The sequence below is a fragment of the Falco cherrug genome, chromosome 4 (genome assembly GCF_023634085.1).
Source record: "Falco cherrug isolate bFalChe1 chromosome 4, bFalChe1.pri, whole genome shotgun sequence".
NCBI classification, from domain to species: Eukaryota; Metazoa; Chordata; class Aves; order Falconiformes; family Falconidae; genus Falco; species Falco cherrug.
This window is the reverse complement of record NC_073700.1, coordinates 70889532-70907299: the sequence shown is the minus strand read 5'-3', so window position 1 is coordinate 70907299 and position 17768 is coordinate 70889532. Positions and strand designations below refer to the sequence as shown.

The 17768-nt window shown below is 39.3% G+C and overlaps 1 protein-coding gene and 1 long non-coding RNA gene across 7 annotated transcripts in view; one reads left to right on the top strand and one right to left on the bottom strand.

Moving 5' to 3' along the window:
- MLLT10 (MLLT10 histone lysine methyltransferase DOT1L cofactor) overlaps positions 1–17768 on the top strand; it is a 136917-nt gene that overhangs the window by 85520 nt on the left and 33629 nt on the right. For all 6 annotated transcript variants that reach the window (XM_055709381.1, XM_055709383.1, XM_055709379.1 and 3 more), the window contains one exon: positions 15614–15792. In XM_055709381.1, coding sequence (XP_055565356.1) covers positions 15614–15792 — 179 coding nt within the window. The remainder of the gene's footprint in view (positions 1–15613; positions 15793–17768) is intronic.
- LOC106630929 (uncharacterized) lies at positions 13811–17258 on the bottom strand. The gene is made up of 3 exons (XR_008732078.1): positions 16245–17258; positions 14287–14385; positions 13811–13990 (listed from the first exon to the last, which is right to left on the bottom strand). It is a non-coding gene; the product is annotated as an uncharacterized LOC106630929 (long non-coding RNA).

Sequence of the window (17768 nt, the reverse complement as noted above, 5' to 3'; positions counted from 1 at the left end):
TACCATTCACCACCCCTAACCTTTCTTGACACTTCAGCACGTTCAATAGCTTGGCTGTACGTTGTAGGAGGAAACTAGGTGGCTGGGAAAGTACTTCAGTGCAGGAAAAGTCAGGACTCCATAGCTGCCAACAGAGAGGCACTTGTACCAGGAACCCAGACAGTAGCTCTTTTTTCCTTACAGGACAAACACATTTTTTCACCTGCCTTCTACTAATTTATGGAGTGTGGAAGGCAATAGTGGTAGGGGAACAGTTCTCCTTCTGTTCTGTGTTGAGGCTTGGGGAGAGTCTAGAATTAGCTCCATCAGTCAGTTCATAAGGAGGGCTGATCTAGTGTTGGCCCTTCGTCATGTAACTGGATGAGGTCTAGGTTAGAACAGTTTGTTTCAAAGGAATTAGGTTAAGCAGGACATTTTCTTACTAGGATTCCTTGCATTTCATCTCAGGTTTGGATATCTAGCTATTGATCTCTTCTGTGAATTGGTCTTTTCCGTGGATTTGTCTAATAATTTTTCAAACCATTTATGCTGTTAATAACTGAAACATGAGAAGTGAGTTTCATATCTTCATGCATTGTAAAAGGATGTACTTTGTTTGCAGTTGTTCCTGATCATGTGTTGACACTCCTCTAGAAACAGTGAATGAATAGTCATTAAAAATATTCATCTTTATTCATAATTGATAAATTTCTGTAATTTGCTTCCCTCATTATCTTTTTAGACTTAGATATCTTAATACCCTTTTATCATTCATTAGTATATCCTTCTTGCCCTTTCCAGAGCTTTTTTTAGTGCTATTATATTTTCTTTTTCAAGAAGTGCAGGTCGTATTTGAAATATAGGTGCAACATGAATTTTTAAAGTGCCATAATTATGCTTTTTGTGTTCTCTGTTCCCTTCTGATGGTTCATGACACTACATTTGTCTTTTTTGGTCATTGCATGACAGTGTTTTTTCTTCCTATTGGTAGTCTTAAGGATTAAAAAAAAAAAGAAAAAAAGACTTTCAAAATAAGATTTAAAGGTGTGTATCCTTTTCTCACGTATCTATTCCATTGTAGCAAATTCTTACTGTCAAAAGTTCGTTCTGATAAGCACAGGAGCAGACTATTAAAGTGTAATTCTTGTGTCCTTAATTGGCACTGTTCTCTTCAGGATTGGGTATGCAGTGAATGTTAAAAAGACTTCTTTCCCCCCCACAATCAGTAGCTGCGGTTGAAAGGGGGGGCTACTGCAATTTGTTTCTCATACTTTGTTTTTATGTATGTTCTTAAGTTGGGAACAACTGCTTGTTTTAACCCCACGTTGCTGACTAGGTCTGCTGAATTGTTCTGTCAGCTCTTTAACTGCATCTCTTCCTCATTTGTCTATGAAGTATTATCTTGTAGTAGTAGTAAATTTTTCGCTGCGGCGTATCTAGTGTATTGTGCTTTAAAACGTTCTGAGAGCTCTGAGCGGTGCTTGGGAATACAGTGCATTTGTTGGGCTGGGTTAATGGTAGCTCCAGTATGGTACAATTTTAAAGACACAAAAGCAAAAGGCGTAGCTTCAGGCAATCTAAAACACTCCCACACGAAGCTCCCCCCAAAGCCTACCCAACAGTTAGGTAAATTTGAAAGGGGCTTTCCTTAATATCAAAAGCAGTGGTGGATCAAAATGGCTATTTCTTGTGCACAAAAATAGAGCATAACTGGATCAAAAAAATTAATTATAATCAAGTAAAGGCTGTGGAGAGTAGGTGTGGGTGAAAGGATTCTGTTCTTAAGGGTGGCAGACAGCAGTTGCATTGTCCTCTGCACCTGAGGCAGGATTTGTCCTTATGGTATAATATATATGATCCCAGCCGTGTTAACACTGTCCATTTTGGTGATTATTTTTTTTGCCTTGTAAAGTAATAGTTTTGATTATGGTTTTGTACATTGTTGTTAGTTCTCTGAGAACTGTTGAGTAAGTTAATTAAAATTATTAATTTCATTTTTATCAGATTAATTCTGTCAATAATCAACCAGGATTTTGTATATTGTAGGGTTTCTCTTCTGTACCATGGAATTTTAAAAAAATCAGTATTTTTCTGCAGTAGACTTTCTGTCATGTTTCAATTAAGATACTCTATAAATTTTGCATTTGGAAGTAACTTTGGCTAGTTATTCAAGTTTAGGCAGTAGGTAAAAGGGAAGGATTTTTTTTTTTGTTAATGACTTCTGAATTAGTTTTGTAATGTTCTAGTATCAATGACAAAAGTTTAAATTGTCTTTGTTGTTAATTTTTTTTTTTTTAATCCTGATATTCAGAAGAGCTTGGCAGTTAAAAAACTGCTTATGACAGCGGTATTTAGCTGCCACTTGTGGGGAGAATAAAGAGAAAAATAAAGCATAAAAGACACTCACCCTGCTGGAACATGAACAGACTGCAGAGACTGATGCAGGTAGAGAAATCGCCCATGGAAGCAGTACGGAGGTGTTCGCCACACTCTCACCTGCAAAACCATTCGGTCATCTTGTCAAACCAGACATGTAATTTGAGGGCTTTGTTTGCTAGTGGTGTGAAAGAGTGAACTCAGAAATTGAAACTACAGTAATTTTGTAGTCATGAGGTCATTATCCTAAGTGTGAATAAAGGTAAATAAGTAGAAAAGGTGGGCCGTCTGCATGACTGCCATCACTCTGCAGCTGCGCGAGAAAGTGTTGTGTTGCTGTGGAGGCTGAGATACAGAGACCTCTGCCCAGCAGAGGATGTGAGTGTGTTCTGGCACTTCATGGTCAAAGATCAATATTCTCTAAAAACCCAATCCTTGAAGGAAATGAAATTCATGTGAGCATCTTTTTTGGTGTACCACTAGTTGGATGTTCTTTCTCTCTATGCATTTTAGTTGTTCTTCAGTTGAGCTCCCTAAAGTCCAGGAGACACAACTGTTTTCTGTTGAACTTCTTGATTGCTTGTGTTAGTCTATCAGTGAAGCAAAAAGGATGCCTTGTGATTAAAATTAGCAAGGCAGCTTCAGCTTAAGTTTATAAATTTGGTGTGGACAATGAAATTAACATCAGTCTTCTGTTGGGAAGACTGATTGTTGCTGGAAAGTATTTGAATTTTTATTTGTAACAGTAGATTTAGAATGCAGCTAAATTGGCAAGTGCTGGAGTGTTCTTATACTCGACATCTAAAAGCTAACAAACACCAATAAAAGAAATACAAGAATACAAGTAAAAAATTACAGTGGATAGAAATAAATCTATTTTACAATTTGAGCTACTGTAAATGATCAGAGCTGTAATACAAGAAAGATGTATTCAGGTATATTATTGTTCACTGAAATTCCTGTCTATACATATATTCTTTTGTGCGTCTGTTAAACATGATCTTAACATGAAGCCCTTTTTCTCCTAACTCAAAAGCTTTCTCGAAGTTGATGAATACCATACATAATGGTAAGTTATATTAGAATCTTTTTCAGAGGTTCATTTATCACAAAGGGTAGCCTTTTGTGGAAAAGCCTGATTGAAGGTCTGCATATTCTATGGATTGGGTGAAATACAGGTCTGCAGTGAGTCAATTGTTCAGTACTTGAGTGAAAACTTTGTAGATTGTCTGCAGGAGCCTGATAGGTCAATAGTTCTTCAGTTCTCTTTTTATGATCTTTTTGTATGTGCGCAGTAAAATGATAACAGTTTTATTCCAGTTCTGAGATTCTTTTCTTTAATTTTGTGAATAGTGTTTCTAGTTCTTCTTCTGTGCTCCATTCATAGGTGTGTCATAGTGGTGTCTACCTCAGGCATTCTCCCACTTGCCTTCCCGACTACTTAAATTACGACAAGTAATGCATGTGAAGGTAGCCTTGTTTTGTCCATTCTTTGTTCTGACAGCCAGATGCTGCCCGTTTGTGTCACTGATAACGGAGCTATCAATTTCAGAGGGAGCAATATTGAATCTTTAATGTATCTAATTGCTGTTTCCCTTTAGTATTCAGTATTGGCTTCGTACACCTAGTTCTGTATTCACTCATAGCCAGTGGAAATGAAATATATCTTATTAAATTAGGATTTACTTTTGTGGGTTTTTTTTTTTTTTTGGTTTACTTTTTCAAGGCTTTTGTTCATTCGTAGGAAACAATCAGCTATATTCATAAGTTACTGAAAGATTTAGGAGGGAATATTTACAGTTCAAACCTTCTCATGAGGCTAGTTTTGAAGATGATCAAGTTTATTTCTCAATGTGATACTTATTAGGTATCAAGTGATCTGTTAATAAATACTGGAATTTTTTCATCCATTTGTGTCAGCCGAATTGATTTTCTTACTGCTGTATGTATGTGTTGGAAGAGCAATGCTGTATGCATTGCAAATTGTATTGGCTTGGAGTTCAGCAATGCAAAAATAATTTAAATGTATAAACTTTGAGTGGTGAAGTTCTTTGCATTTTAAGCTAGAAGTCATTAAGGTTTTATAGGACTTTTGCTTTTCACATTGTCAGAGTCATGACTTGCATCTTAGGCAGATGTCTACAGTGGTATGTCTCTTAAATAATAAAAAAAATATACTGCATTAAATTTCTATTTCATAGTTTACATGTGGTGAGAAATACTCAAATTACTCTAGATTTGCGTTGCTTTAGTAAAATAGGTTTAGCTTTTTTCCTTTTGATATAGGGTTTCCCTCTCACTCTCCCAGGTATACAGTGCTCTGAACCAGCTTTGAGATGAAGGAAAGCAAGCTCACCATTTTTCTGAACAAAAATAAAACATCTGAAGGGTATCTGACAAAGTGTGCTGAATTTGGACTTGGTGAGTTTCTGCTGTTTTATAAGCAGAGCCTTTTTGCTGTTTAATGTTGAAGAGGGATAGGTTCACAACAGAGTGCAGAATAGAAATTGATGGAACGCCATTTGTGATGACTTCTTTCCACATTGCACCACTTCTTTTTAAACTGATTGTGTATTCCTGACTGCAGCATAGAAGTTGCAAGGGCAGAGGAGAGTGGTTACTTAATGTTATATGCTTTCGTATCAAGCAATAGTAATGTTTTGTATGACTCATTATTGTGGGACAGTATAGTGGTAGCTACATGTCTGTTTTAGAACAGCGTTTGGACAGGATTTTTCATCTAATCCACCTTTGTGTGTGTGTGTGTGTTTTATCTACCTTCCCATAAGTGAGATTTTAAAGTTGGTTACTTCTGCCCCCACCCCCCAATCTTGCAGGGTTTTTTTTGCATACTCTTTGTTTCGGCAAAAGCATGTATATAGGTGAAATCAGTGCGGGTAGGTAGACATTTTGATAATATGAACAGCAAGGAAAGATCTTACCATATGTGTACAGGATGAAAAGAAAGTATTCAAACTTAAGATAAATATTTAAATATAGGAAGATCATTTACTCCAACAGCATATTCAGATTTGAGTCAGATAATGCTGAGGACTGTAAGGGTCATTGTCTGTAAGAGTTTTGATGGAGGCAGTGTATCAGGAGCTTGTTTTTTCATTGCATTGTGTAAGCGGGCTGCACATCACCAAGAAAGTACCAAAAAGAAAAAACAGTTTTGGTTTGAGTGGAGATAAACACAGGTTTTGAGCAGAGAGGTTCATTTGCTAGTTATGCTAGCATGAAGGGGAAGGTCGAAGCCTGTCAGTTGAATTTGGTGCTGACAAAATTGTAAAGGAGGAAAGGTGGTAGCTAGAGACTTCAGTCCAGTTGAAAGGGTCAGTTAAAAAAGAAGACTAGAAAACAGAGTCATGCAAGCTGTCTCCCATAAAGACATCTGTCTTACAGAAAGGAGTCAAGACACTTCAAGGCAGAAGTGGCACACTGCAGTTTTACCAGTTAGAGACTTAGTACTCAATGCTCTGTTTCTCAGTTTTATGGTCAACTTCTTATATTTTTTCATGCTTTTTAAAAAACTTGTTTGAAAAAACCTGAAGCATCGCAGTTGAGAGATGTAAAGTTTTCACTGCTATTCGCTGTGTGATGACTTTGTGCTTTGTCCTTCTCAGTCTTACTCTGGACCTTACAGTCCAACTTTTTTGACTTGACCTTGAAGTCTCATCTCCTCTGCATCATTTTTATGGGCCTACCACAGGAACGGAGGAGGAGGGTGTGCAGACATACATATCTGTTCAGGATTTTAGTGTCTGCTTTAAAAAAAGACTATGGGGAGTGATGACCTGAATGATGTTATTTTATGTTAGATCTAGCTATAAATTGTAATGGTTGGTTGTAGCCTTTCTGTGGCTACTTCTGTTCTTGCTCATTCCATCTTCTGTCTGTTTTATTTCTTCCTCCTGTTCCTGTTTTCAGGTCTCTGAGCTTCTTCTGTCTTATGCTAATTTGTGAGTTGCAGTGAGGAGAGTGGTAGCACAGAACAGACATTTGCCATGCCAGTCCTAGCGCTGTGGTCGTCATTAGAAGACAGTACATTTCCAAAGAAACTTTTCAGTTCTGTAGCCCTGGCCTCCACATCAATGCAGGCAAAATTTAGTGTATACGGTATAATTTTTTTTTAACAAGATAAACTACTCAAAATCTGTACTGAGCATGAATGAGTTAAAGTTTTTGAATCTAGTCCAAATTGGGCAGGCGTTTAGTGTTGATAAAAAGGCATCTGCCTATATTGAAGCATGGGGACAGTAGTGCTTGGCTAAACAACATTAAGTTTAAAAAAAGGAAGAATAAAAGAAGGGCAATTTACAAAGTCATCTTGAAATAGTTCCTTTATGCACATTTTTTTCAGAGTATTGAATATTGGAGTGCTATTGTTCAGTTGTCAAATACTACAGCCTTAAGTATAACTACCTGTCCATGAGTTTCTGTAATACCACTTGAAAGCTTTAGTTGTTGCTAATGACAGCTATGTGTAGTGTTTCAGCAGTCTGGGCAACAGCTGTGCCCCACCACCAGAAGTAACTGATCACAACAGAATTGTCATTGTTATTAGTTAGCCTCTCTAATGGACCACTTTTTGAAAATTATGGCTCAGTCAAGCATCCTGCAGCATGCCTTCAAAGACACCAACTTCAGATCACTGGAATACAAAAGAGAGAACTTTTGAAGCAGAAACTCCTGTGAAAGACTGTTATATTAATACTGGAGAGGAATCTGGTACTTCCAGTGACTTACTATTTCAGCACTGAGATAGACTGCTGTCACAGTGGTTTGAAGCTATGGCAGGTTTTCAGAGATCTTAAGGAAACACATTAAGTTCTCTTGGGAAGTCATTAAGGAATGTAGATCCCAAGTGTCATGCTCTTGCTCCAGAATACTCATTTAGTGAACCTAAACGTGCTTTGTTTTTAGTATGTCACGTTAAAGTAACTTAGGCTTGTATGTCTTGGCTCACCGTGACAAAAGTTTAAATAAAAGTTAGGATCTTTACTTATCAATTGTTCTTCCATATTAACTTTTTCTTCTTGCAAAGATACTTCTGTTCTGTGACACACTTGAACGACAGGTCTTTCCTGTAGTTCTGAGCATATGTGTCAGGTATGATCGTGGAGCTCTTTTATCTTACTGATGTTATTCTAGAAGAGTACTTCAAAACTTCTTGAATCAGACTAGAATAAGTATGAAATTCTTAATGTGTCTTATTTAATAAAGCTGAATTTATTATATGCGTGAACATTAAAGAGACAGTTATAAAGCATCTCAAAGACTATTTTTTTCTCTGGGGGATCAGAACAACTGGAAGAAATAAATGAAAGGATAGTTGTCCATGTGTTGTCCCTGTTTTCCACTCCCACCCCCCAAAAAAAGACCACACAGTTTAAATGAGGTATAATTTTGCTGTGAGACATGGTATGAGAAGTTACAACTGTTCAGAAAGGATTGGAAAAAATCTGTTGGAGCAGGGTTGGAAGCAGATTTAAGGCTAATAATTACAAAGACCATTCCTCAAGCTCAAAATCCGTACATTATAGATTTCTAGAGGCTGGGAGAATCTTTTAAGAAAGTAACTGCACACTTGCCCTGTTCTTGTGCTGTTCCTTGTGCAGCTGCTGTTGGTCACTGTTGGAGATGGATATATTGGGCTAGAAAAATGATACAGTTCTTCCTGTGTTCCTAGTCCAGCGTGTGATTCATCTGTCTCCTGGTGTCGTGTTCAAGCCTGTCCTCTTGGTGAGCAAATTCACCTTGGCTGGGCTATGAAAAATGTGGATTTGAGCCCTTCTGCAGTGAGGGCTGTAGTGTAAGACCTTTAGCCGCATGGATTAATTCGAACTAGAAGCAGGCACACTCTGTCTCAGGAAGCTGTAACCTTTGACAGTGGTTTAGGCAGTTTTGAAATCTTGTACTTAAAAGCCTACCAGTGGAAATAAGTCTTAATTGAGGACTGAGCTTGGTGTAAGTAACTCACATGTGTGTTTTCATGATAGTTAACTGAAACATATATACCTCACTGTTACAGTTTATTGAAGAGTGAGTTCTGTGATGCTGCTGACGTGTGGTCATTGCTGAATGTGGGACTGAGCATGAAATAACATTGTTTGCTACAGCAAGTGGGACTAGCTGAACAGAGTAGACCATTTTGGTAGCTACGTGGATCAGTTCTGACCCTTCACCCTGTACACTGTTATCAAATATGTTTCTGTATGACTGTAGGTAGCTGTCCAGTCAGGATCATGATCATAGGAATGGGAGTAGGCAGCAGAGATTGACTAAACATATTTTGCTAGCTGAGCTGTCAAGGATTTGGGGTTAATTTTAATGGAGTTTTAAGGCAGACTTCAGGTCCTTGCTGTATATGAGGATGATAGGATGATTGTTCTTAGATCACTGATTCATCATAATGTGTGATGTTGCCTTGCTGAATTGTGTTCTTCCTATGAAGGTTCTTGGTAAGTATTTTGGTCTTTGACTATAAATCCAATCTGCAGAGTATTTTCAAAGGGAAAAATTATGGCAGTCTGCCTTCTGTTGATAGATATGAAACTAGAATAGTTGTTCCATTTTGAAAGTGTGTGTAACTATTTTGTATCTTCCCTCCTCCCTTCCATCCCCAGTGGTGTATTCTTTGGAGTACTTTGGGTCTAGGAGCTTTTTTTCCTTCTACCTCATCATGGAGGGGACACAGAATGCCTTTCATGAAAGGAGGGTATTGACTCTTGATCTGTGAAATGCTGTGGTGCCTCCATCAAAAAAGGACCCCCCAGTCACTGAAAGCAAAGGAAATGATGTCTTGTCAGGCTGCAGATCAGTAACTACCATTTTTGTGCACTTCTAGAACTGTTACTGCAGAATCTTGTAGAAATCATTGTGAAAGTAAACTCTACCACTTTGCTCATCATCAGCCAGAAAATAGCTTGATTATTTGATTCCTAGATCTAAGATTTCTTCATGAAAGAAACAGATTGGCCCTAGCATCCAAGCTATAATTTAATTGCCTCAGATGAATTGAAATAAAATATTTACTAGCTCTGCGGTTTCAAACACAACTTTCTTCTCATTTTTTAGACAACGGTGTCACAATAACCTGTTTTTATTGGCTTGTGTTTAGCATTAGATCCACTTTAGCTTATGTCCATATTACAAAATAGCCAATAGTGTGGTATTTCTTCCACTACTAACATTCTACTGGAATAAAACATGTTCTTTCTTGTGTAACTAAACTTAATCAATTTTTCTGCGTGTTTATAGTTAACAATTAATGGACTTTCATACAAAAGCAAATTTTCATTTTGCTCTGTGTATGAGGTTGTCAGGGTTTTGGGGGAGACTTTTTGAGATCGCCACAGGAAGTGAAGGTACTGAAAACGTGAATATAGCTTTTGTTTTTGTAAAGAAGTTCTTGTTCTTATAACTCAGAATTTCTTTTTACTTCTGTGAATTCTACTGCAAGTCCTTTTGAGGTGGTTGTCCCTGCCCCCCTGCCCTGTGTCTGTCTGTCCTCCCCCAAGTAGAGAGGTTCTGTAGTTCTGTGCAGCTTTTGTGGGGTTGGAAGTCTACATTGCAGAGCGAAGATTAGAGGCGAAAGCCCAGCTAGAACTCGGGCTGGCCACTGCCTTAAAAGGTGTTTGTAAAAACACTTTTTCTTACATTAGACACAAAAGCAGAGCCAAGGATAGTCCACATTCTTTATTGGATGGGCAGGGGGGGAACATTGCCGCAAAGGATGGGGAAAAGGTGGAGGTACTTGATGCTTTCTTTCCCTCAGTCTTTAACAGTAAGATCAGCTTCCTTCTGGGTACTCAGCCCCCTGAGCTGGAAGACAGGGACAAGGAGGAGCAGAATGAAGTCCCCACAAGCCAGGAGGAAAGGGTTAGTGACCTGCTGCTCCACTTAGATGTGCACAAGTCTATGGAACTGGATGGGATCCACCCAAGGGTACTGAGGGAGCTGGCAGAGGAGCTTGCCAAGCCACTCTCCGTCATTTATCAACAGTTCTGGCTGGCTAACCAGGGAGGTCCCAGAAGACTGGAGGTCAGCCAGTGTGATGCCCATCTACAGGAAGGGCAGGAAGGAGGATCTGGGGAGCTACAGGCCTGGCAGCCTGATCTTGGTACCAGGGAAGGCTGTGGAGCAGGTCATCCTGAGCTCCGTCACACGGCACGGGCAGGACAACCAGGGGATCAGGCCCAGCCAGCGCGGGGTTACGACAGGCAGGTCCTGCCCGACTAACACGGTCTCCTTCTGTGACAAGGTGACCCGCTCAGTGGGTGAAGAAAAGGCTGTGGATGTTTGTTGTCTGCTTGGACCTTAGTAAAACCTTTGACACTGTTTCCCACAGCGTTCTCCTGGAGACGCTGGCTGCTCAGGGCTTGGATACGCGAGCTCTGCGCTGGGTGAAACCTGGTTGGCTGGCCGGGCCCAAGGAGCGGTGGTGAACCGAGTCAAACGCCGTTGGTGGCCGGTCACAAGTGGTGTCCCCCAGGGCTCAGTCCTGGGGCCAGTCCTGTTTAATCTCTTCATCCATGATCTGGGCGAGGGGATCGAGTGCCCCCTCAGCCAGTGTGCAGAGGGCACCAAGCGGGGGGAGCGCTGATCTGCTGGGGGGCAGGAGGCTCTGCAGGGGGGTCTGGGCAGGCCGGGCCCATGGCCGAGGCCAGTTGTAGGGGGTTCAACAGGGAGAAGTGCCGGGTCCTGCACTGGGGGCACAACAGCCCCACGCAGCGCTACGGGCTGGGGAAGGGTGGCTGGGAAGCTGCTGGGCAGTGGAGGACCCGGTGGTGTTGGTCAACAGCCGGCTGAACATGAGCCAGCAGTGTGCCCAGGTGGCCAAGAAGGCCAACAGCAGCCTGGCTTGTATCCAACGCAGTGTGGCCAGCAGGGCCAGGGAAGTGATTGTCCCCCTGTGCTCTGCACTGGTGAGGTCACACCTCAAATACCGTGTTCAGCTTTGGGCCCCTCTCTACAAGGCAGACATTGAGGTGCTGAAGCTTGTCCAGAGAAAGGCGATGAAGCTGGTGAAGAGTCTGGGGCACAGGTCCTAAGAGGAGTGGCTGAGGGAATGGGGGTTTCGTCTGGAGAAAAGGAGGAGGCTCAGAGGGGCTGTTACTACTCTCTACAACTACCTGAAGGAGGCTGTAGTGAGGTGGGTGTCAGTCTCTTCTCCCAAGTAATAAGCGATAGGACAAGAGGAGATGGCCTCAAGCTACCCCGGGTGAGGTTTAGATTGGATATTAGGAAACATTTCTTCACTGAAAGGGCTGTCAAGCACTGGAACAGGCTACCCAGGGATGTGGTTGAGTCACCATCCCTAGAGATAGTCAAAAGACAGGTAGACATAGTGCTTAGTGGTGACCTTGGCAGTGCTGGATTAATGGTTGAACTTGATGATCTTAAAGGTCTTTTCCAACCTAAATGATCCTACAATTTTTTAAAAAAGTCTTTGACCATATTCTGCTTATTTCCTTAAATTCGGCAAAATGGTAGGATCAGCAGCCTATGACAGATATCTTGAATAACTTCCTCTTTTCACAGTAGCAGGAGTTTCAAGTTACTGACTTAAAAAAGAAAATAGAGTTTTATGGTAGGGAGAACATTTTCCTAGCTTCCTAAGGAAGCAGTCTACATGTTGTCTCTCGATTTTGGCCCATAGTAAGCTTGAAGCCTGTTGTCCAATTTCAACCAAACTCTTTAAAGGAGTCTAAAATATCTGAGTCCCTGTAATAGGGACAGACAGTGTATGGGTACAAGAGTGACCACGGCTTGTTCTTGTCTCTTGCTGAACTAGGCATTCACCGGTATTGGAGGGGAATGTAAGCGAGATGAATAACGTAGGGGCTGTAGTACTATAAAATTTGAGGATTTCATAGCAAGATACAGAAATCATGGTGGGAAAGCTTAGTATATTGATACAATTTTTGAGAAGCAACACTGTTGAAAGCCAGAATTTAATCTGTTTTGTTACTACTTCTGCTCATAGAACTACTTTTTTGAGATTTTGGATAAAATCACTAGAATTGTTCTGTGTGCTACTTGGTTTATGTTGGCGCACAGCTAGTTCTGACTTGAGGCTCGTTTGTTTTTCACTTTATTTCCTCTATTATCTATTTCATCATTGATTGTCAGCAAAAAGAATACAGGGTTTTTTCTAATCTGCATATTCTGTTCCCTCCTGTATAGTACTGCCCTTCTGTGCTAAGCAGGCAGTTATTTGTTGTCCAGAGATTTTTTTTTTTGTAGTTGCCTTTTTTTTAAGTCTTTCACTCCGGCAATGCAGGCTATACATGTGTTTGATCCGTCAGAACCTGAAACCATGTTCTGCAGCTGTGTTAGTGTTAAGCACAGTCAGGCTTTACCCGAACAGTGTTACATGCCCATTTACACCTGCAGTTAAGAACTGTGTTCTGTTTTAAAATGCTGAAGATTGTATTTAACCATGCTGTTCATGCCTCTGGCGAATTACCCAGTGCCGTTCATCATGAGCTATAGCTACTTGGCTTTTCAGTAATATGGGAAGGACTTCAAGATGGTTTGTTTGTTTTAAACATTAATGTGGTTTATAGTGATTTGTTCAGGCTTTCGTTATTATTCCTTCCTGATCCAGAAAGTGATTGATCTGTCCCAGAAGAACAACTTGATATGTTTGAACATTTTAAATATGCACTTTCTTGGCTTTCCAATATGATATGCACATAGTTTTTATACAGGTAGTTTTGAAGTGGTGTGAAAATCAAGGATTTATTTGTATGTTCAGCATATAGTTCTTATTCAAATGCTTGCATGGATTAATAATATCTTGGTTGCATGACTAGTTTTAGAAGGTGCATGTACTTTATGTATTAAGTAAGGTATTGCTAAATGGAAGTACTTAGCCCAAACAGAGTGTGGAGATAGGTCATATTTGTCTTGTATTTTGCAACAGCAATAGTGTTTTTAATAGTATTACTACCAGCAACAAATAATAGCTTACCTATTTTCCTGCTTGTCTTTCTTTTGAAATAGTTTTATGCCCGTGATCTTATATCTGCTTGTATTCCAGAATTTTATTTTTAAGAGGAAGAATAAACCTTATCATTAAAATAGAAGCAGCAGAAGCTCTGCAGTTACTAAATATGTAAGATCTTGAAAAAATAAGAAAAAAAATATCTACAATAGCTTTAAATTTTTGGAGTTGTTTTACCTTTCTGGCAAAATCTCTCTCTTTTTTACTACTTCACTGTCACTGGACATTTTGTTTTTTTCCTCTCATTATCAGTGACATTTTATGAGAGTGATAGCATTTGTGGTGATGAGCTCTTGCGATTTAATCATAAGTGTTGTGATATTTCATTGGTTTTACCCTTAAAATTCATGGTTCCTGGAGCCAGATAATTGCATGAGGATCTCATCTTTTCCGAGAATTTTCTTACATGTGTAATTGCTTGAATGCATTCAAATACAGGGAGTCAAAAATCTCATCCTTTTTATTAATTTGAAAGCAGATTTTTTTTTAAAAAATAAAATCTTTTGAGGACTTCAGGTACGTTTCGGTTTTTGTGGTTGTAATTACATCACACTTAAGAGTAGACTCAGTAGCAAGGCTTTTTGTTAATCGTGTCCATTTCGGTGGTGTGTAGGGAGAAATCTAGAGCAGAATCCATAGGATTTATTGTCTAGTTAGATGAAGCAGATATAATTAGAGAAAGATTGTAACATACTGAACACCTTAAGAATCTTAATTACTAGTAATGCCATGCCATAACTAGATTTTTTGGGATGGTGACCAAAAAAAAAAGGGTGGGGGGGGTGGGGGGGTGGGGAGGATGATGCAGGAAGGTGTGCTAAATGGAAAAAGATATGAAGGTCAGTAGAAAAGTGGAGCAGGTATGGAATTGCACTATGTTGAAGGGACTGGGGAGATGATGACAAGAAGTCACTAACCTTGGTTAGGCAGGAAAAGGGTTGTTGGGATGTGTCTTCAGCTGTTTTTTCATATCTTCTTTCTCTACTGGGTCTGGCTGGTTTTCTCTTCCATTTTTTCTTGACAGTAGAGGTAGACAATTTAAGATGCATCAGTGTTTGCATATTATGTGTGGGTTTGGATGATGATAGTCTCTCTTAACTGCCTGTGCTCAGAGGGATTGCTGGGTGGCGAGTGGTGTTTTAACATTGCGTATCTTCTTATTGTCACTGCCTTCTTCAGATCATTATTTGTATGAGTGACAAACTAGCTCCACCCTTTGCCTTCTAACTGGCATTTCAGTTCTGTTGCTTTTTTTGATCTAACCATGTTCATTCTACTTCTGTTTACTCCCTGTGGCACTCTTCCTCTAACTGCAGTTCAGTGCTACCATGCTTGATATTCCTTGGCCAGCTGACAGCTCACTTATCTAATGCACGTGGAGCCTAACGGTTTCATAGACAGGTACTACTTCTTGTCCTGGGCTTCTGGTCAGTAGGGTTTTTTCCCAACCTGTATAATGAACTTTACCCTGCATGTAGATGAACAGAAGTAATGGCTTCACAGAGGGGTATGAACTCCTCCTGTTTAAATTGCTAACGTACAAGTCTGACTAATGTTAATGTATTTAGTCATTTACTTGTTGGCTGTTCTAGCAGAAATGTTAGTCAAGTATTCGTAGATCACGGGTGGAGTTTTAGTTTGTGAATAAATGAAATACCACCAGTTCTACCAGCAAATCTGAGTACTTTGTCCTCAGACTTGCTGTCAATATTTTTCTCAAAATACACAGGCAATCCTTAGTTGCCAAAATTACAGTTTTCAACAAATGTATGTTGTTTAGAAACATTTTACCAAAGTTAAAGCATTTTTCCATTTGTATCATGTATGTTCAGTTACATAGTCTAATACTTCATTCTTTATCTACTTAATTTTTACAGTAACTCATTGTAAGAACAAACTCTGATAGCAGACTCAGTTGAAGGCAGGCATTTTAGCCAAAAATTCTGCTACTTTTAATATTTGAGCAGTTTGTAATACACATAAATACTTGATTTATCACACATGTTTTACAAAAACTTAGAACTAAATCAATCTGTGTTCCTTGAACTGTAGAATATCAAATGATGAGAGCACTTTTATCAATCAGCATGGTTAGAATTTCAACACAGGAGCTTTCTGCATTATGTATTAAGTGATCTTGCTTGTCTTGATTAATTTTCTACTGCATATTTACATGGTTACTAGAAAACAGAGGGAGGGGGAAGAGAGAGAGATGCATGTAATTGTTTTTGTAATTTTTTGCAGGTATTTTTAGCAGCAATGATGTAGCAGTATCATTTCCAAATGCAGTATCTGGCTCAGGATCTAGCACTCCCGTTTCCAGTTCTCATTTACCTCAGCAGGCTTCAGGCCACTTGCAGCAAGTGGGAGCTCTATCACCTTCAACTGCGCCTTCTATAACTACTGTTGTTGCTGCAACTCAGGTAAACTATCAAGAGTTTAAGATAGCAAACCTTGTTTTTGACCTGCTTATTTTTAATGTTAAAAGAAACAATAATTTGTTTGGAAAATAGGTTAATAAACACTGTATTTGTTGTGAAAACGTATTAGGGGGTAGAAGTTCCCTGTAATATTACATAGTCCCATCTTTGCAGAGCACAGATTTTCAAAAATGGTCTATGGAGGTGTGTAGTAAATGTGACTATGTTATGACTAGTAGCATAAATGCTGGTTACAATTCATCAGTGCTCTAACCAATGTCTGTTACCAGAACAATGTTTTAAGAAAGGATTTAAAAGAGGAACGTGAAGTTTGGCACACTTCATGCAAAAATGCTGGTATCGGTTAGAAAACAGAGGGGGTTTATTTGAGAGATTTGACAAATGGATAACTGTCACAGCACTCCCCAAACTGTCAAGCTGCAACAAGGTCTTACCATCTCATACCAGCATACTCTTCATGTCAGTCCCTCCACTGCCTTCTCTTCACCCAAGGAAAGTGTTCTCGCTGCTTCTTCATTGGCCGCCCAACCCCTTAACAGAAGCAGCCACAGCTGCACTTTTATCTACATCAGCCAACCCCCTGCCCCTGAAGCCAGCCCACAGCTGTATGTTATCAATGTTAATTCACCCAGCTTCATCCCTCTACAGATAAGTAAGGCTAGCCCTGGCAAAGAGGTGGCTAAGGCTGATATCTTGGTAGCAAGTGAAAGTTGACATATATGCTATAGTTTTGTATTTGAAAGGTCATACAAATGAAGATACGTAGTTCATGTTTGATGGTGAAGGGATAAGGACGGCACTGGAAGAGTGTAGAAGGGTGACATGAGTCAGAAAAAAGTATCTTCATGGTAATATTTTGTATGACTTTATGTTGGGCAAGACTACATTTATCAAGGCAAAAGAACATAGTTGTAGAGAGCCACCATGATCAGAGTGTAAGTATGAAGGCATACTGTACTGGACATAATAGTTTTTTTATACTTCATGTTTCTTGTGTTTTTCATTTTCTGATGGGAATCTGTTTTACAATGAATGTATCAAATACATCTTTTTTTGTGTGTGCATAGAAACAATCAACTTTTAATTTATAGAGTCTACAGTGATTTAAGATAGTGGATATAAACCTGAAGAATTGAAATCAAGCTTAATACATATGTACTTATGTGTTTGTATGTGCACACACGTGTGTGGAGTACATGTATAGCAGAAATACTATGTGCAGGCTAACACAGAATACATTTCAGTATCAAATAACATTGTTGTTATAGGTGGTAGTTCATATTTTTATGTAATTCTTCTGGACTGGTTTCCTAAAGAAATAAGGCTTGCATTATGCCAGTGTGTCAGTGTGACTTCCGTCTTGTAACTTTGGAACCTTGGTCAGTTTCACCCAAAATTGGGTACATCTCTGTTGCACAAATTGACAGAAGCTATTTTAAAGAAATTAATTAAAAATATGATGCTTTGGCAAAGAGCCAGTGTAGCTTTTGTGAAAGGAAAGGAAATCTCAGTCAATTTGCGTTAATGTTTTTTTTTTTTTTTTTTTTAATCCCAAAGTGTTTTGCACACGAAAAGTCACTGAAGACACTTAAATTGAACAGTCTAGAGATAAAGGGAGAGGTTGTGTCATAGGTTAGTAGCAGATTAAAAGACTTAAAAAACCCTAAACAAGTAGATGCTCAGTTTTCACTGTGGAGATGTTTTCCATCAGAGTCATGGGAAGATCAGCCTGATGGCCTTTTGTACAGCTCGGCGTATTCATAAATGATCTAGGAAAAGGGAGCAACAGAAGCCAAGTTTGCTGATTATGCAGCGAGCTATTATGAACATCAGCTGTCACAAACTGCTGAAAGACTGCACTGACCTGTGTTGACAAGGTTGTAAGAGGGCAAATGAAATTTATATTAAAGGGAAAAAGGCAGTTTCTATTCGAACAGATACAGTAGATATCAAAAGAG